General features: G+C 41.2%; 1 protein-coding gene across 3 annotated transcripts in view; it reads right to left on the bottom strand.

Moving 5' to 3' along the window:
- DDI2 (DNA damage inducible 1 homolog 2) overlaps nucleotides 1–18,794 on the bottom strand; it is a 38,292-nt gene extending 19,498 nt beyond the window's left edge. The window contains exons 1-5 of one of the 3 annotated variants that reach the window (XR_012130007.1): nucleotides 18,429–18,794; nucleotides 10,798–10,927; nucleotides 7,814–8,050; nucleotides 6,097–6,223; nucleotides 2,846–2,973 (exon numbers count right to left, since the gene is read on the bottom strand). Coding sequence is in view for 2 of the 3 variants with exons in the window: in XM_017640169.3 (XP_017495658.1) it covers nucleotides 2,846–2,973; nucleotides 6,097–6,223; nucleotides 7,814–8,050; nucleotides 10,798–10,927; nucleotides 18,429–18,566 (760 nt within the window). In the remaining variant the exon portion in view is untranslated. The remainder of the gene's footprint in view (nucleotides 1–2,845; nucleotides 2,974–6,096; nucleotides 6,224–7,813; nucleotides 8,051–10,797; nucleotides 10,928–18,428) is intronic. The other 2 variants (XM_017640169.3, XM_017640167.3) reach the window with 2 other exon arrangements.
- Nucleotides 18,795–20,786: the final 1,992 nt, after the last annotated feature.

Genomic DNA, 20,786 nt, shown 5'->3' with positions numbered 1-20,786 from the left:
TCATTCCTACTTTAGCAGGTTTCCTGCCATGTTTAATTCAACTTTCAGTTCCACATTGGAATCTGAAACAGTGTAGAAACCTGGCACCGAAGGAAAGAATGTTTTGTTTAAATGTAATAATTAAATGATAAACACTTCCAAAAAGTCCAACTACATCTCTAGATGGAAATGCCAGAATAAGCAGGAATTTACACTCAGATCTGTTTTCAATGACATCTCTAAACAAGTGATCAACTTATTTTTATTTCAAACTTAGGGACACTATAATTTACCAGTTTAAAAATATATCTTGCAGTCTCTCAAAACCTGGAACCCAAGTTCCCATTCTCTCCCCAACAATTACAATCTTTTCCCTTTCAGGAAGAAAACATTCAGGGTTTCTTTTCCCTCGGTACATGTACTCACCCTACAGTTGGAGGCAGCCTGTGCAGAAGACACTGCTCTAATCCTTACCTACAGCCCTAATCTCTAGCGCCACGTTCCTGTGCATTGGACATTTCTACCTCAGGGTCAGAAGGCATAAAACACTTCCTCCCCACATAATTCTCATTTCGGATTCCCCTCCTTGCCAAGGGAATTGTTTCCCTGTAATTATAAAACTCAGGCTTTGTTCACCTCTGACTCCTCTTTTTTTAGCCTTCTCCCCATCTCAAACTCTGCTCCAGGCCTGTTGTAAATTCCATGCAATCCCTACTATTTCTGGCCTTCCTTCTTCTAACTATAGCAATTAGCCTAATTAGTACTCCAATTTCTCTGGTTTCCAGATCACTCTGTAGATGCACAATTTAAGCAAGGATATAGTTCTGACCCTTAGGGGTACAGATTTCTCCAGATCTGTCATTGCCTTCAGTCTTCCTAAAACATCACCTTCAGATCACTTATTCATCTGCTCAAAAATCCTTGACGGTTCCTACTTATTATAAGATTAGCTTAAAACCTCACTGGACAGCTTCAAATCCAATCACATCCTGGCTAAACTACTTCAGCTGCTAAAAGACTGAACATTTTCCTCCCAGAGTTCTTACATGGAAACCTAATGCCCAGTGTGATGCTATGAGGAGGTAGGGCCTTTGAGGTGATTAGGTCATGGAGGTAGCGCTCTCATGAATGGGATTAGTGTCCTTGTAAGAGACCCCAGGAGGCTCCCTCATCTTTCTGCCATATGAGGACAGGCGAGAAGATGGACATCTATGAGCTAGGGAGCAGGTCCTCACCAGACACTGAATCTGCTGGTACCCTCATCTTGGACTTCCTGGCCTCCAGAACAATGAGAAATAAACCTGTGTTGTTTAGGAGTCTATAGTGTTGTTAATAGTGGCCTGAACTGACTCAGACACCAGCCTTGTACTCTAAGCCCTGTACTTTACTGGGAGGAATTTGTTCCCTTTGCCTCTGACTCACTCTGACCCCCTGGGCAGCGTCCCCTTCACCACTGTCACTCACTCTGAATTCCACCTACGCCTTCAGGCCCAGCAGAAGACCCAAGACCCACCTCCTCCCCAACAGACTGACCTTTCCCAGTGATCTCTCATTCAATCCCAAACTTCCTGTTCTGATTACTCTTAGGTACCTTACATTTTATGGGCAAAGAAAGCTCTTGGCATCTGAGGAAGGTCAGATTTAAGAAGGCTCAGGCATAATGAAGGAAAAGGGAATCTGGGAAGGCCATTCTCTCTTTCCTTCCTCCCTCTCCACTCTACTCTACAAACGCCACCGGCTGATCTGACAGAAGCAACCACAGGATGAGAAGGGTCGCTTTCACTGTTTTCCTGCCTTTTCTCAAGCCCCAGCTTGAAGCCCCCCGATCTTCTGCCTAAGGAGACAGCTCGGTTCAAATGCCTTCTCTTTTGGGGAGCCATGCCTGAACACCTCAGTCAGAGTGATGATGGCATCTCTATGTTCATCCGACATGCATCTAATTTGTGTACAGTGGCTAAGAGATCTGGCATCAAGTTAAGATGAAATACATCAAGCACCTAGTATGATGCTTGGCACACAGAAGGGCCTGATAAACGCTGAGTGTCATAATAGGGTCTCTTACCCATGTGGTGGTCTCTCCCACTCACAGGAGCCCTGTGAAGCTCGAGTTAGTCTTAACCCCGAGCATTCAGCACAAGGACCTACAGGTAGCACTCAAGAGACATTTTTAAAATGGAATAACCAGCAGATGTGGAATATATGCATCTCAAGACATGAACTCTTAATGATAGCTCAAACACTTGTGGAAAATGGAGGCAAGTATTACTTGAATAGGAGTTTTTACTACTCTAGAAACTCATCCTTTTAAAGCCTGAGTGAGATCCCCAGAATTAAGACACAGTAAGAGCCTCTGTCACACCCACATTAGCTACAAATGCAGAGTTGTTACTGAGAGAAAAGGTGTCTGTTGGTAAAGGAATAACCTGAATCCTCAAATGGAGAACTTCTTGTCTCCTTACTTGGCTGTTAAGTTAAGGGCAAGAACCATGCCCCACATACCCTTTCAGGCCTCACAGTTCCTGGCAAAGTGCCAGCACAGACCAGGCTGGGGTATTTGTTTGGCTTACACTCTGCCAAACCCACTTATACCCCAATTCCTTACAAAGGTATTCCAGAAATTCAGGATGCCAAATAAGGGGAGGTGGGAAGGTAAATACAAAACTGGTTAAGAAATGATTAAAGAAATAAACCTATTATAAACAAGAAAATATTGGCAAGTGAAATAACCAACCCCCACCCAGGCTTGTTAATTAGCAGTCCAAAGGCCCACTGCCACCCTGAATGGACACCAGGGTCTCTCCTTCTCCCTGTGTCAGGCCAGAATGTTGGATGGAGGGACAAAGACACAGAAGACAAGAGATGCTACCTGAGTCAACAAAGGCTTTCACAGGATGTCCATTCACTTTGCAGTTAATATAAAGCATCACTACTTGGCCAAAACTTTCCGGAGCCTCTTCCATAGCTATTGTCATATTTTCCTCAATGTTCTGCTGCCTGTAACAAACCAAAACCACATACACTAAAATCATTATTTCCATGAAGAGAAGTCTGTTTCAAAGTCACATTTCAGATTTTAAAAGTTGGCAGAAAATCTAGGCATACAAAGTGTATTCATGAAGAACAGTCATTTCCCTTTATAAGCCCATTAACAGGAAAATAAACTTCTTGAGAGTAAGGGTCAACAACCCTTTTTATCCTGTAGAATGTCAGAATTTCATGAATATTCCAGTTTTAACTGAGGAATTTCTGGGTATCTGGGTACATTTCCTATATCGAGTGCATTAAAAATCACTTGCAAACGTAACACATACGTTTCAACTGCTTGTGTTGTATCTGCTGCTTAATCTCTAAGATTAGATTTCTAATCTGAAAAATGAGGGTAATTCCTATTATAGGATCACAGAGAGATATAAAGCATCTAATACACAATGCTAACAGATGAGCAGATACTCAAAAAATGTACTTATCTACCTATCTTGTTATCACTTAGAGAACTACACACATACACATCATAGTTCATTTGGTCCATCAAATTATTTCTCATTCTTAGATGAGAAAAGCACATAAAAGGGAGTTCTAGCTTACTCCAATGTCTCATGTCTTCATTCCCAACCTCCTTTTAAAGACATTTCAAAACACTACCAACATTAATGGGGACCAGGGCTGGGCAACTTACCTGAATTCAGACTAAGAGAATGACAGAATAGGGTCCAAGATCTGAGATAAATGACAACTGTAAACCTGGGCTGGCAAACTCCAGCCCACCATCTGCTTGTGTAAACAAGCTTTCACCTATGTATTCATAAATAATTTCATAAATATACTTACATTTTTATAATATAAGTATAAAAGTATTTTAATAATATTTAGGATTATTGTATTTTATAGGTAACTATGGATGTTTTGGTACCACACTGGGAGGACTGAGCTACAGACAGAGACAGTATAGCATGTAAAGCCTAAAGTATTTATTATCTGGCCCTTTAGGAAAAAGTCTGCCAACCCCTGCTCTAAATCTTAGTGCCTGTCCTTTTTGTAGTAATATTCTAGGCTCGATTGAATTTATCAGCCATTCTGCAGAAAAATAGCAAAATTCTCACAAAGTCATTCACTCATTTAATTTAGTCAGGCATATATGCCAGTTATTATACCTCAGTGTACATACATCCTATGGAATCACTGAGGTAGCTTACCAAATACAACTTTAATAGGCATTTGATATAATTATGCAGCTTTTCGCCTATGCCACATTATTAAATTTAGAAATAATCTAAACTTAGTTGTGCACTCCCGACCTCTCATCAACTCCAACCAAGATAAATTTCAGCAAAAAAGTCTGAGATAATACCAGTTACTCTGGCTATTCTGGGCTCTGTACAGTCTCTTCTGAGGCACAAGGTTTTCTCCTTTCAAAGATGTATACATTACCCCATTTCCTCTTCCCCACTCCTGGGAAAGAACAAGAGCCATATGGACAATGCTTCACTTCACACCTACTCTTCCAAAAGCTCGATGTCATGGTTTGGCTAGGAAGCCTCCCCACTCTCCCCAGACACTCCTCCTTCCTGAGCTGAATGCAACTAGTACTGAGAACTGTCAGGTTTCCTTCAGAAGAGAAAAGTATCTTCCTATTTCTCTGGGTAGATTTAAATACCCAGTAAGATGTTTCTCAAAGATATTCATTAGTATCTGATACAACTAATGGAATTTACTCAACAAGAACACAAGTGAATGGCTTAGGGCTGTCAATTGACTGTGGAGTACAATTTACATTTCTTCTATTTCAAACGGAGTCAGAGAAATAAGAAAACAATTATTTGAATTCAAAGTTGACAGTACAATACAATGATCAACTTAGGCTTCATTTAAGCATCCAAAGATGACGACAAGCCCCTAAAAGCAGTTATCGTTACAGTTATGTTCTTAGGTACACAGCAGTCCCCTCTTACCCACAGGGGATACAGTCCAGGACCCCAGTAGATGCCTGAAACCACAGATAGTATCAAACCCATATATGCTATGTCTTTTCCTATACATACATATATATATATATATATATACCTATAATAGTTTTACTTATAAATTAGGCACAGTAAGAGATTAATAGCAGTAACTAAAAGTAAAATAGAATTATAACATATACTTAATAAAATTTATATGCATGTGGTCTCTCAAAATATTGTACTGTACTATATTCACCCTTCTTGTTGTGATGATGTGAGATGATAAAACGCCTACATGATGAGATGAAGTGAATGACACAGCATTGTGATGAGGTGTTAGGCTACTATCGACCTTCTGACTTACCTGCTTCTGCACTGTAGTTGACCACAGGTAAGGGGACCTACTGTACTAAGGCCTTCACAATTGGCAACAAAACCCTGAATTTGGGGGGCAGGGAGGAGCAGCTGTTTTCTTTAATTAAAGGACTGACTGAGCAGCATTTTGCTTGTGACCAGGAATGTGACCAGGTTGGCATTAGCATTTTGAACCCGCTAAGGCCCCACCCCTTAAGATTCTGATTCATCGATTTGGTAGTAGAGCCCGAGCATCTGCATTTTTACAGCTTCTCATGGGACTTTAATGCAGCTGTAGGTGAGAACCCACTGCATTAGAGATGGAACTGTGTCCAGGAATCAGTTTATCTACGGAGGCCAGTACCAGAACTACAGAAGAAAAACAGACTTGGGACTGCAAAGTCCCATTTGTACAGAGCTCTCTCTCTAGCCCAATCATGTCTAAGCCCTGAATCTAACTGGGTTCCATACATTATGACCAAGGAAAGAGATTCCACTCGGCCCGTGTAGGCAGCCTAGCAGCCTCACCAGGCTGGGAGCTCCTGCTCAGGCCCGGGTCATGTACCTGGAGTGGCTTTAATGATGTCGAGTCTCCAATAAAATTTTAGAAGAGAAAGTCATTAAGTTAGGTAACTGCACCTTTGTAATGTTGAATCAAAATGGGAAAACAGTGAATAAATGATCTAAAAGACTGAAGTTATTATCTCAAATGCAAAATAAAGAAGCTAGCTCAAAGCAGATGCCTAATTAACGTAAGATCACCTACAGTCTGGGAAATCTGGATTCTCTAAATCTTGCTCTGTAGGTGAAGGGTCATTACCTTATATCTTCTTCTATCTTTGCCTGAGCTTCAAGATCAAAAGGGTCGGCAGAAAAGAGGCGAATCCTCTCTTGCTCTCTCCGGGCTCGGTCCTGCTGCTGCTCAACAAGGACCCTAGAAAATTTCTCTACGAAAATAAGGGGAAAAATCTTAAGTACCACTACATTTTCATTCATTATTAGCACTTTCCCACATCAAATAACTCCTCAAATACAACTGCAAGAGATGCAGCAAGGATACTTAAAAATTACTTTAAATAAACAAGTATACGTGCTCTCTGTTCTTTGAGGCAACACTACTTCTTCACCTAAATTCAGCATAAATATTTGCAAAAACCATTTATACTTGTAAGAAGATACCCATCATACTGTTTCTATTCAGATACAACATCTTTTCACTTTAAATCAGTGGGGAATGACTGTGTGGCAGATACATGACCCCACTGCCCTTATTATTCTATTACCTAGAAATAAAATAAAGCATACAACCCCCTTTTCCTTTTCTAGTTTATAAATTCTCTGCCTTACACCAGATAAATTAAATGCAAGCTATTGTGAGCCTATCTGTACTACATGATGGATAATAGGCAGGAAAATTTGTAAAGAGAAAACAATGCTTGCTTTAAGACATACAAGAACCATCTTCATTTTGCTATTTCTTAAATTGGGTGCATTTAAATGTATAAACTGAAATGTACCATCATCATGGTCTTCGGCAATTGAGATGTTGCATAAGATATTAATGAAACCAATATAATGGTCACATGAACTATTAATACACACAACATGGATGAATCTAAAAAAACATTGAGTGAAAGAAGCCTGACACGAGAGGACATACTATATGATTCTATTTACATGAAGATCAAAAATAGGCAAAACTAATCTGTACAATGATTATCAGAATGGTGGTAGTCTACAAAGAAGAAACTGACTAGAGAAGAACATAATGGAACTTACTAGAGTGAGAAAAAATGTTCTATATCTCAATTGGGGTGGTGGCTACATAAGTTTGCCAAAACTTAACTGTATGCTTAAATCTGCATCTTTGTCTGGTAGGTGATTACTGCCTTAATTTAAAAATGTTCAGTTGAGGAATGAGTTACTAAGTGTCTATGACATTTGAAAATTTAATCAGTACAGTTTTATAAACCCAAGTATAAAACTGGAGAAATTTACAGAGAAAACTTTATTCATAAAGATGGCTAAGAATAAATGTTGTTTTTTTTTTTAAAGGCTCAAATCCAGCTCCAAATAAACTGTTGGCAACCACCCCACTATCAAGCTTGGGGAGGATGGGCTCCATTTTGACACAGAAGTTGATGGCACTGGATCTGTTCCCTGCAACTAAAACCTTATCAATTGGCATCAGCCTGCTTATTGGTATTCTCTTTAATTGAAGGTCTAACTGAAGAGATTAAAATATCAGTACCTGGGTTATGTGCTCCTAAAACAATTAGGAAAAAAACATAAACGGAGGTGGCTGGTCTAGCTAGATTTCAGAACTCCAAGCGGTCCTAAAATTCTATCGCTATTTCCAATTAACCCAGCCTCTGACATCAGCACTAATTTACCTCTCACAGAGCAATTGGTGTATTCAATAAATCACGTAACACAGTGGACTGAACACACCAGTTGCATGAATTTCTCCACATTTGTTGTGATACAACTACTTCACTTCAGGTCGGCTTGATGGCCTTCCAAACTTATAAGCTTACCAAGGTCTCCACTGAGCAGAGCATCTGCCAGGGGTGGATTGCGTTCCTTCAGCAAGGACAGCTCATGGGGGTTGGCCAGCAACATGTCTCGGAGCAAGGCTGGGTTGTCCAAGCCCTGAGGAGATGAAGCTATCTCTCCAGGAGATGAGTGGGACTGCTGTGCTCCGGGTGGCTGGCGCTGCCGGGAGCCTGACGTGCCAGGCACAGCTATACTACGGAAGTCTATTCGGGGTAAGTCTGTGGGGGAAAATTGATTTAAAGTTTACTTCAAATGACTCCATAAAACAAGCATTTGAAGGAAACAGCAGAACATGTGCTCATACATGGTACGGAATAGTAAATGAGGGTTGTAGACATTCGAATGTCCCTTCTCTGGCTCCTTCTCATGCTGACTCTGATTATAAAGATTGCAGTCTGAGAGTGAACCCACAGGAAAGAATAGGAAAGGGGGGCCGGCAATGGTAGAAACCACCAATTTTTGGTTTAGAAAATGTCCCAAAACAAACTAAGTTTTTACTTGAGGTTTTTAAAAAATTAAAGCTAGTCTTAATAAATGTAACCACATAAACCTGGATGTGGTTGAGAAAATCCTAATCTGCTTTGACATAGGCTTCAAAGAGCCCTGACATATTCTTGGATAAAGAATGCCACACATCAAAGGAACAGCATAAATGTTAGATGTGAAATTCTACAAGTCTGTGCTAAACACATTAGTCCTTTGAATTTTTCATCTGCAGTCGCTGCTAACTCTTCTCACACCCTTGAGGGGTTAGCAGGGCCAGTCATTTCACAGGAGAGAGAAACAAGAAAGGAGACTTGCACAAGATCCCAGTGCTGAGAACACCAGAAGGTGCAACAGGTTTGGAGGCTACAACTCAGGTTCTACACTCCAGGCTGAGCTGACCTCACTAAGAGGAAAGGAAAATAAAAGGGAGCGCTACACAAGGACCACAGACTGTGCGGTTCCATGTATGTGAAATGTCCAGACCAGGAAAATACATAAGAGACAGGAAGTAGACTGATGCTCGTCTAGGGCTTAAGAGGCTGCGAGGCAGATGGGGAATGACTGCAGATAGGCACAGGGTCTCTTAAAGGAGATGACAATGTGCGACAATTGATTGTAGTGATGGTCATCACACAACTCTGAATTAACTCAAGATCACTGAATTGTACCCTTTAAATGAGTGAATTGTATGGAATGTGAATGACATCTCAATAAAACTGTTATTTAAAAAAGGAAAAAGAAAAAAAGAAAGAGAAAGAAGAGAAGTAGAGCCAGAATGAGGGGCCAGACTGAATGAATCGCATTTCTTCAACCCTAAAAGTATATCTGACAATCACTCTTATCCCAAGTCCAAGATTATCCTGAAGCCTTTGGACTTCAAGTAGAAGGGAATGCTTAAATTAAACTCAGGCTGTAGTTTCTGCCTTTCAGTGTGGGTAGAACTAGTCACTTTCTTTAAACAGACCTCAACTGGCAGGTAGTAAACGAGTGTGTGCACGCGCACATGTGTTTACAACTCTCAACCAATGAGAAGGTGATCCTGCCATTCGGCATGATCTTTGCCAGGGAGTTAATCTGTACCAACTAGCAAAACATGTATGAGTGGGCTTTCTCTGTGGGTTGAGAAGTTTTATCTTCAAGCGTGTTATACTTATCTTGAGAGTCCATTCGCTTCAGAGTAATTTTGAAAAACTTGTTTACCTTATAAACTAGATCCTCTTCCCTTCCCCCACCTACTGGCTCTCTTGTCCTTATCGGACAGTATAGGAAAAAAAGTGAATTTCCAGAACTCATAATCTCACCAAATTAACCAAAGATCTGTTTTTTTATTGACTGGCATATCTGAATCACAACTCCTTTTAAAGTTTAACAGTAGCCCCAAGGGACTAATGTAATCCAGACCTGGGAGGAACAGGGCCTGATGGCCTCTTATAAGCCCAGTTTCAGGTAAAATGGAAACACTGTGATCTAAGCTAGAATCTGTCTTCACCCAGATACATATCAGCTGTTGATATAAACTTTAAAACTAAGTGACCTAGAGACTAAACTCTGTTTAAAGAAATCTACCAGAATATATAGCAGAGAATGGCAAAAACTAATAGATTTCATAAAACAGTTCTTTGAACATTTTGTAGATCACGAACCTCCTTGCATATCTAAAGAAAATTATGGACCCTCTTCCCTTAAAATGCACACATACCCAAAGCCACATCATTCTGCACATTATCTCAGGGAGACAGAAACCACCTATGTACAGATCCAGGCTATAAACACCTATTGTACAGATTCCAGACTATGAACACCTATTCTAGATGGAGCATCTAAGGCACATAACTGTTTCTTTTTACATGATTAATACAGTTGGTTGGAAAGAACCAGAATTTAATGGTCCAGCTGCTTAATATTCATCAAGCTCAGTGTAATGGAAAAAGCACCAAGTTTTAATTCCTGCGCCTTCATTTGTTAGTTATGTAACTTTGAAGATATTTAAAATCAGAGCTTCATCTGTTAACGTTAACAAATTGTAAAGAAGAAGTTCTTCTCCTACAACAGCTTTGAGATACAGTGAAATGTACAGGTGCAAACACGTGGCTGACTATAAAATACTCTGCAAAGGTCTGCCTCTGAAGGCCGAACACAAAATAGCAACAGTCAGGAACCATAGGCAAATGTAGCCTCTCAAGTCCTGCCCAAGGATAAAATTTCCACTGATTAACAATAGAAGCTAACATTTAGGCCTTGCTGTGTCTCAAAGGTTTTATGTGCATTATTCTCACATCAACTCTAGGACCTGGGGTTAATTATAGCACCTATCCTAGAGATGAGGAAATCTGCCCAAGGTTACATAGCAAGCAAGAGGCAGAGTCAGGATACGTTCCCTGGAGTCTGAATCCAAAGCGAATCCAAAATTCTGAACCACTATGCTATGCTGGCTACTGACTGTGTCTGGGGGATGTCACAACATTACGAGATGTCTTACTTGGGAACGGTACTGGAGGTCGAGAGTCTGCATTCTCCTTCTGTCGTAAAATCACAACGTCCCCATCTTTCAAGCCGTAAGAGGCCAGTGATCTGTGGTTGTCTGTAAGAGGTCTTTCAGCATAGACAATCTACAACCAGAAAAGATTTAACAGTTTAAAGCTCTGAGAAGTAACATGGCACTAAGCAGAAGAGACTAGTTTTCTTCTTCATGGGATAACGTCACTCCCTGCTCAAAACCCTCCAGTGGTTTCCCGTTACACCGAGAACGAAAGCCAGAGTCTTTCCCGTCTCCTGCTAGGCCCAAACAGCCAGGCCCCAGCTCTCCCTCTGACTTGCTATCACACGGTGATTGCTGAGCATCGAATAAAAATATCAACTTCCCCCCAGAGCTGTTTCACTTGCTCTTCTCTCTACCCGAGGAAAGTTCTTCCCCTGTTTTTTTTAGGTCTCCAGTCAGACATTACTTCTTCAGAGCCCTTCCCTAATTACCATTTAAAATGTACCCTTGCTTCACACATACTCTATATTTATTTCTTTATTGTCTTTCTGTCCAAAGTAAAATAAAAGCTACTTGAAGACAAGGACTTTATTTGCCATATCCCAAATACCTACAAAAGGGCCTGTTGGATAAATAATGCCCCAGTACTTGCTGAATTAAAGGACTAAAGAGTCAATGGAAGCAGTGGATATAATTTTAGGTTTAATTTTAAGCAGGGAAAGAAATGGGAACAATTTACTCTGTGTATGTTAACCAAAATACTATTAAATAATGTGCTCCCCATCCCCTGCCAGTTTTAGTGAGATATATAACTGACATATGACACTGCATTAGTTTTAGGTATACAACCCATTTGTTCTGATGTACGTATATATTGGAGAATGATTACAATAAGTTAACATCCTCAGTTTTGTGACCTCACATAGTTAAAAAAAGTTTCTTTTTATTATTATTATTTAAATATCATTGATATACAATCTTATATTAGTTACAAGTATACAACACAGTGAGTGGTTCAACAGTTATCCATATTATTAAATCCTCACCCCCACTAGTGTGGTTCCTATCTGTCAGCATAGGAAGATGTTACAGAATCACTGGCTATATTCTCCATGCTGTACTACTATCTCTGTGACCAACCTACATTATGATTGAGAATTTTTGTGCCCCTTTATCCCCCTCAACCTCCCCACCCACCCACCCCAACCCCTCTCCCATGGTAATCATCAGTCACTTCTCAGTGTCTCTGAGTCTACTGCTGTTCAAAAATTGTTCCTTGTGATGAGAACTTTTGAGATTTACTCTTAGCAACTTCCAAATATATGATACAGTATGCTTAGCTGGAGTCACCATGCTGTACATTACACCTCAATGTGTCCACTTTTTAAGGATCTTTGCACACTGACAAGTCTAAAGGTTCCTGCATTCTTCCCACTCTTCTATCATCTCCAGTTTTATTACTCTTATGAGTGGAAGATAAAAGTGGAAGAAATTCAGAAAAGAACAATTAAAATACAGATGGAAAAAAAGGATCAGATACATACTACGAATAAAACATTTTATCATGTGCAATCAAACACTGAAGAAAACCTGAGAGCATAAAAACAGATGAAACTGTGTGCTATGGAAAGAAAAGGAACACACAAAGGGCGTACTATAATTTGACCATGCAGGAACATAAAACCTGCCCTGCACTATTATACACTCCAGAAGGGCCTTCAGAATTAACTCAGGTTCTGAAAGGTTTTCTTCCTAACATTTGTTTTTCGACCAGGCCACATGCAAACTGAGGAGTCTGAGTTCTGTCCTGGCTCTGCAAGGAGCCCAGCCCCTCAGCTGGTCCAGGCTTCACATTTCCCATTCGTCAAGCAAGCAGTTGGGGCTAGATAATCATTACAGCTGTCCCTTCCAGATCTTTCTGCCACACTACCATTTTATACTGTTTCCTCACAGCTCTCATAACAAGACTGCCCAACACAGAATCTGAAAAATACAGGACTTAAACTGCAAAAAAATGAAATATCCCATTTGCTTTCAGAATTGCACTGACATGAGGAATAGAACTAATAGGAAATGGAATTTAGTTCCCTCCCAAATCAAACACTTCGGGAGATGAGCAAAAAATTGATTTGTAGAGTTAGTAGGTCTGATCATACTTTGTTAAGTTCTATACATGACTAGAAAAGTATTGTCAGTTCTCACTCTCAACCTGCAAAGTTAAAACATGTTACAACATATTGCATCTGTCACTCTACCAATCCAGTCACACTGCCTTATTTAGATATTTACCTTATGGTGAAAGATACACCAGAATCAACACAGATTGTTTGCAATACAACCCAGGAGTCACATTCTAACTTGTGGGACTGCTTGGAAAAACTACCATAAATCTGAAGTGACAGGTGTCACAGGTTAAAACTGCAGCAACGAAAAGGCATGCTGAGAGAAATGCCATGGAGGAGCTCTTACAAGGGGGCTTCAACATTGTGAGGTCACCATAAGAAGATACCACTGGTCCAAGGCTTACTCCTTAATTTTCCAGGTTCAAAAATTCAATTCTCGGTATATTTAAAGATATGTGATCAATTGATATATTCTAACTGTACTTAAAAGAGAACATTTACTGATCTACAACAAGCCCTCCAACTCAGAGAATCAAAATGCTCCTAGTCCACAAGATCATTAAATTCTCTTCAGGTTGTAAATGCTACATGGAAAGCCACGTTAAGATAGCAGACAGATACCATGGAGCGAGCTTCTACTGAGAACCAGCATCAACCAGGTTCTCAGCCTCACACTTACTTCCTCATGTCCATTCAGTTAAGTCTCACACCACTTTCTTTGAGGTGGGTATCATTTGCTCCATTTTATGGACAGGGAAACAGACATAGGTAACCTGCAGCTACACGAGAACTGGGATTGGAACATCTGCCTAACGTCCTTAGTACCAATTACAAGTCCCACAAAACTAAGTCCAAAGTGGCCTGGTGAATTAGCTGGGAGGCCTTAACAAAAGCTATGAAGCTACGCATCAGCACTAACAGCCTATACTCACCAGAGACATCAAAACATTGCTCAATACCTCTGCTGCCCCGAACATACGAAAGAACCACTCTCAGCTTCTCACTCTTTGGACTCCCATTTTACAGACATTATACATCACTCCATACTGTTCAGTTAGCAGTCTTTCCTTAGCAGACGATGTAATTTTTTTTAAAGCAAGGTAGCCTGACCTAACAATAAAAATGTAAGATACAGTAATCACTACCATCAAACATGTCAGTGAAATGTGGAATATTGCTATCTGCCCCAATTCTGTAAAGATACTAGCCTGGAGAATGTGGGTGAGGAGCAAACATTCTTTCTTCACACTGACAAAGCAGCAAGTGTATTCCATTTTAGTAGAAGGACACAAATGAAATAAACAAAAGCTTAGTGGAAATTACAACTGCCACAAAGCACTCATTTCTTTTTGTTAGAATACGCCTAGGAGTCTAAGAAAGAAAATCATTTTGCAGCTCCCTAGAATAAATCTGAGTGATTTTTCTAGCTTAATACAACTATCTACTACATCAGTGTTTTCAAATTTCTACCAGTCAAAACAAAAGGAGTTTCAGTAATGGAACTGGCGATGCTTTCCATCATTTTCATGATACCTGACTCAAAGGCTACAAAGCTCAAAATTCAAGTTTTGTCAGTTATAAGAACAGACAACAGGAAAATTTTGCAGCCACAAGTCAGTCTGCAAAACTAGCACGACTGCTAGTACTTATTCCAGAGGCACACCCTAGAGACCCAATTCTAATCTCAATCAACGTTGAATAGACTAATTAATACAACACCAAGACCTTTAAAAGATGTCAAATGTCTTCTGGTCTCTGAATGAGAGCCTTCAATCAGCAGAAATTTTAACAGTACATTTCTAGCAATGAAGACCACAAAACTCTCAGAATCACATCTGTACGCTTCGTAGTAGTATCTACCACTACTTGAAAGCTCATTACATGCCAAGTGATCTACAAATACTATCCCATGTTATAGTCAGCTTCACTTTTACAACCTTTCTGGAAGATAACTTGGCAAGTTACTAAAAGCGTTTCAAGAGACCTGGCAATTCCGTATCTAAAAACTCATCCTAAGAAAATAATCAGAAGCTGGGGCAATGCCACGGACATGTTACTCATTAACTGCTTCCCATTTTTCCCAATTCAAATGCCCAACTATAGAGAAACACTTGAATAAACTGTAGTACATCTAATGTGATAGTATATTATGTGGCCATTAAAATTACAAATTTGAAGACTCTGAAATGTTGAGAAAATGTTGCCAAGGTAGTGCTGACTACAAAAAGTAAGAAAAGTAAGAAAAGAAGAGTAAGGCACAATGAAACTGTTTATGAAGTTCAGGCCATCAGGTTTAAAAGACACATTTAAAAGATACATTCATATAAAGGAAAAAAAGCTTAGAAAAAATACACTAAAAAGTAAACTGCGGTTATATCTGGGTTATGATGTAATAAATAATTGTACTCTTATTTATCCTTTTCTGTATGTTACAAGTTTCCTATGGTGAATATGTAGTATTTATCAGGAAAAAAAAACCATGAAAATTACCTGTGAAAATATGTACCAAAGCCAAGCTACAATATAAAGTTTCCACTTCCCCTGGTTTAAAACAGTGTTTTACAAACCACAAATCAAACTGTGTGCAGAGCTGCATTTCCAGTATCATAAAGTTAGTGTTTTTCTTATTTGGCATTTAAATATGCCTTTTATTTGAGAGTCCTAACATTCTGTACGCATTTTTACCACATGCCACCTACAGGGATAAATTATAACAATGTTTCAAAAATACGAAGACATTAAAGTTAAACTAAGTTCTGATAGTGTTTGAAGTTCTCCCAGCCAGGTCTGCATCAAAGACTCAAACAGCCACCACTGGCTTCCAAGCCCACACTTGTATTAAGAGATGGAACATGCCCAGCTTTAATCACATGTACAAGTAGAGAGGAGTTTTCTGTTCTAAATATGTTGTCACTTTATAACTACTAGAATCAGACTAAAGTTGTTAAAAGTCAACACGTTTTTCAAGCGTATGCTTGTGCACAATCAGTGCGGATGTGAAAGACTGAATTCTAAACCAGTGATCCTCAGTGTGGGACAGGCATGCAAGACAATTCTTTAAGGATGTAGGAATAGAAAATATTAGGCTTTTCATTTCCACTTATTTTAGTTCATCCTTTTGTAAATACTATTCTGTGTCTGTTACAATGTACATAAAGTATTCCTTTATTCCTGTATATAATTGATACCTATTATTACTATATATATTACCTACAATACACATGCATATGTAAAAAATGCACATTAGTTTATATATATAATTTATTATATACATCACAAAGATACATATTCCAAAACATTTTATTCATAGAGGTAAGTGACCAGAAAAGTTTGGAGTAGAGGTTTAGACACAAAGTGACAGTGAAGAATAGCCAGAAACATTGAGGGGGAAAAAAAAGATTCCCTGTAGAAATGAAAGTGAAGGAATGAGAATGGAGAAGGTAAGTAAGAGGTAAAGAGACCGGGAGAACTTTGAGAGGGAGGGAGGGAGGGCAAGTAACATGGGAGAATCCTGGTTAAGTACAAGCGGGGAGGACCTCAAGTAAGTGAAGATGATGTTTTTGTGGGGAAAAAACTATAATGATGTTTACTATTATGACTTGGTGAAAGGAAATGACTCAGGTGTCTAGGGTGGATCCTGTTCCTGCCCGTGGGCAAGCAACTGAGATGACCGACCACCAGACATCTTAAAATAGATAGTGTGTTAGGTTACAATGGGGCCAACAGAACAAACTTGAAAAACAGGAGCTGTTTACAGCTATGTAATACAGTCTCAACACTAGCTGAAGCCCAGGTTTCCATAGGCTAATGTGGCTTGGGAAGGAAGTAAATGCCAAAATGACCTAACCAATAGAACGAATCTGGAGTTAGCCTAATTGTCAAATTAGTAAGGTATTCTTAGCATTCCAAGCTGGCCGAGGACAGTGCCTGGCTGGCTTGACCAAAGGACCAAGTGTCTTTGAATCTGACACCCTCTTTAAATTTTTTGTTACAGCCATCTCAGAAAATGCAGGAACAGAGACAATCTCAATCTTTGTCCTCTCCCAAGCCCTAATAACAACAAAATCAATTTACACGCTTTAATTTTTTATTTCTCCTACCATATTATAACCAGGGTAATAAAACAGCCAGAGGAAAGAGACCGAAGAAGTCACATTCAAAAACTTGTTGATTTTCCCCGTTAAACTGTTCTCTCCTAGCTCTCTGGAGAGACTGACAGGAACTGGTTCCTGACTTTTTGTGGATTAGCTTTTTATAGAAGTTACAAAATATCCTTTACCAATTTCTTTGTAACTTTTGCCAGACAGCCTATCTGAGTGACACTGGGCCCTGAAATAAATTCTTTGTGATATTCAGCTTCATGCCAACATTCTGAAGTTCACCTGGCGTACAGGAATCACACTCCTGATGAAAATATGGGCACATTTGTTTACCATAACACAGGGCAGAACAAGCTGTAGTCAGGCAATAGTTTTTGGAACTATTTCATAACTGCAGTAGGAAATCAAGATTTACATTCTGGGGCCTTGGAGGACATCTATAATGTTCTTAATGTTTGCACTATGCCCTCCAAGATCCATTTGCCAAGTCAGGATTTAAAAGTTTTAGTGTGAAGGCGTCAGACTTATTGTGACCAATTATTTTTGGTGGCAGCACCAAAGCATTTGGAGAATAAATTACTTTGCTTATTTAAAATTTAAGAGCAGCTGAACTTCTTTCCAGCAGTGCAGGAAAGTGAAACAAGCAAATCACACTGAGAAGATACTAGGCCATTTTAAAGCAAATACCCTCATAAAGCACTGATCTTTGCACTGACCCAAACTCTGAACTGTGACCTGAAAGAAAGGGATTTTGGCCTATTACCAGGGAAGAAACCAAAGAAACAAATAGTTTGAGTTGAACTAATAATTGCTTTACTTTAAAAAAAAAAAAAAGAATAGAACCAGAAACGCAGGTAGTAGGGAAAAGGGTAAATAGATTTTCCAAAGGCCTCAAAACAAGGTAGTGCAAGTATCGAACTTTCCTTCACTTACAGTGCAAATCTCTACATTTATAGGTAAATTACGTTTACTTAAGCAGGAACCCTTTCCAAAAAGGAGAAGAACATCTATCACAGGGATCCAAACTGGTATTTCTGGTTGGGGAAGCAGATGAATGAACTCTTGCAAACCTAGGGCTTGTGAGGTCCTCGACGACACACCAAACTCGGGATTATTAGGGAAGAAGGGGCCAAAGAGCCGGAAAGTGGGGCAGGCCGCCCAATAGTCCGCACGCCCCTCAGGCTGCAGTGGGTGCGTGCGTCTGCGGTCAGGTTCTCCTCTCCCTCCCTTAGCACTCCACCCTACGCTCGGAGTGTGTGGGGGCAGCTACCGATTCCAGCTCCCTCCCGGATGTGGGGGCGAGCTGGGAATGGCCATCCAGCTTCCCCCCACCCCCATACCTTCCCAGAGGCAAAGAAGGGCGTGAGGGGCAGTTCCTAAGGGAGGCCCCGCTCGCTGCCCGGCATACCTGGCTCTCGGCTGCAGGGATGCCGGACTCGAGCTCGCACAGAGCGCGGAAGTTGTGCAGCTCGAAGTCGGCGTCGACCTGGAGGGAAAAGGTCACCTCGGAGAGGTCCCTCCGCACACAGTACACCGTGAGCAGCATGGCCCGGGCCCGACCCAGCTCAGCTCGGCCCGGCCTCGGCGCAGGGCTGCGGGGGGCGGCGGGGCCTGACTGGTGCTGCGGGCAGCCGGCGCGGGCTGCTCCCTCCTTCCCTCCCTCACACACGCTCAGCGCCTCACTTGCTCCCGCCCTCACTGCAAGCACTGCCGCCGCCACCCGCCTGCAACTCCGTGTGCCTGCCTGCCTGCCGGCCTGCCTCCCACTGCTGCCGCCAAGCGCGCCAGCCGCTCCACGCTCCGCCCCGCCGCAACGCGGCTGTCGTAAAGCCCGCCTTGCCCTCTTGGCCTTCGCGACGCAGCGGAGGGGCGGGGCCGGGAAGGAGGCGGGAAGCCATAAGAGGCTTGGAGGGGGCGTGGGAGGGGACAAGGCGGCAGGGGCCAGAAGAGGGGAGGGAAGGAAGGGAATGAGGGGCAGGAAAAGTGCAGTAATTGACTTAATAACGAGTCTGTGGAGGATTCCACAATCTCATTTATTCATGTAACAGGCATTAATGCGTAAAAATGTGGATGCAGAATGTGTAATACAAAATGTAGATACAAAATGCATAAAAATGCAGGTTCTTTCCCTCGAGGAGCTCTCCAGTTAGTACAGGAGACTGAGAATTACGCAGACAGTTCTGAAACATATTTTTCGAAGTACCAAATTGAGGCTCAGAGAAGCTAAATCACTGGCTGTTCCACTGATTTAGGGTTAAAACCAAAACCATTAGCCTGCCTGGTCTGCAGAACTCATTTCACATTCTGGCCCTTGCCTCCTTCTCCTTCCGGGCCTCCTGAGCCCTTCCCGCCCTCTGCCCTCTGCCCTCCGACCTTTTGAGTTTCAGTTCCTCCAAGGCTCCATTTCTCTGCCTTGTAAATAGTTTTCTCTCTACTTGGACTGCCCCTTTCCTAGCCTCGGCAACTCCCAGCACCTAGTGCAGTGCCTCTATTAGTCAGCTCGATAAAATATTTGCTGCTTTAAAGACCTGTGTGACAGGGGCCCAGAACATGAGGATGTGTCAGAAAATCAAAGCAGAAAGAGGAAAATAAAGTGGATGCAAGAGTGGCATCTCTCTATTTACCTCCTACTTCTCCACCCATGGAGTAGGGACCCCTCTCCTATCATAACTGGAGGAAAGGAGGAAACAGGATGGCTATGGAAGCAGCTCAATAGGTAGGTTTGACGGCAAGAAAGTGAGACAATAACCAGCTGAAGACTTTCCTCTGTAAAGGAGGAGGGAAGGCCATCCACCAAGAATAGACAGATGGTGGGGAAGGGGAGGGGATCAAGAAGGGAGTGGTTGTATCAGCTACAGAAAGCTTGAGTGTCAGTGACTTAAACAAATAAGGGTTTATTTTTCTTACAGGATAGGAAGCCTGGGGGTAGATGGCTGCATTGGTTCAGTGAGTCAAAGATATCAGGGCCATTATTTCAGCAAATCTTTCCCTGAGGGTCACATTATGATGGCTGCCTCCTCTCCATACATCATTTTCTTGTTCAAGGCATGAGCTTGCCCAGGAGTCTCCCAGCAGGTTTCTGCTTACATCTCACTGGCCAGAACTGTCACACAGTTGCAAGAAAGGCTTATAAGTGAGTGTTTAACTTTTCTCACCTCTTTAAAGGACATGGACAGGGGAAAAAGGAATTGGGAATGAGTGTTGGGTGAGACAAATACAGTACCTACTGAAGCAGAGAAGGCTTGAAATTACCACTGCAACTTGAGCAAAGAAATTATGTAGGACTGCCAGGTGGTATTCCGTTAAGGTTGGAATCATGAATAGATTAATTTTTCTGTTACAGGTTTTTTCTAGTGGTGCCCACGTGTGACAGCTTTTATTTCCCAAAGATGGCCATAACAATATCTCCCATCTGATATATCCTTCCTACAGTGTGACCATAATATTCCTCCCATTAAAAAATGAGGTACATGTCCCTCCATTTGAATCATGGCACACTCTGGCATAGGTGTCATTGTGTTACTTCTGAAACTAGGTCATAAAAGGAAATACAGCTTCTGCCTGGTTCTCTTGAACACTTAGTCTTGCAAACCAGCAAGCCCAAACTACCTAGACAGTGAAACCCCACAGAGAGAACACATGTAGATGTTCCAGTCAACAACCCAGCTGAGATCAAAGCCAGTTATCAGGAAAACCCACCAAGCACATGAATGAGATACTTACCAGTCAACCCTATTGACTCATCTCCATTCTTTGGGTCTTCTCA

The sequence above is a fragment of the Manis javanica genome, chromosome 4, assembly GCF_040802235.1.
Source record: "Manis javanica isolate MJ-LG chromosome 4, MJ_LKY, whole genome shotgun sequence".
In the NCBI taxonomy this organism is placed as follows: domain Eukaryota; kingdom Metazoa; phylum Chordata; class Mammalia; order Pholidota; family Manidae; genus Manis; species Manis javanica.
This window is presented reverse-complemented; position numbering and strand designations above follow the sequence as displayed.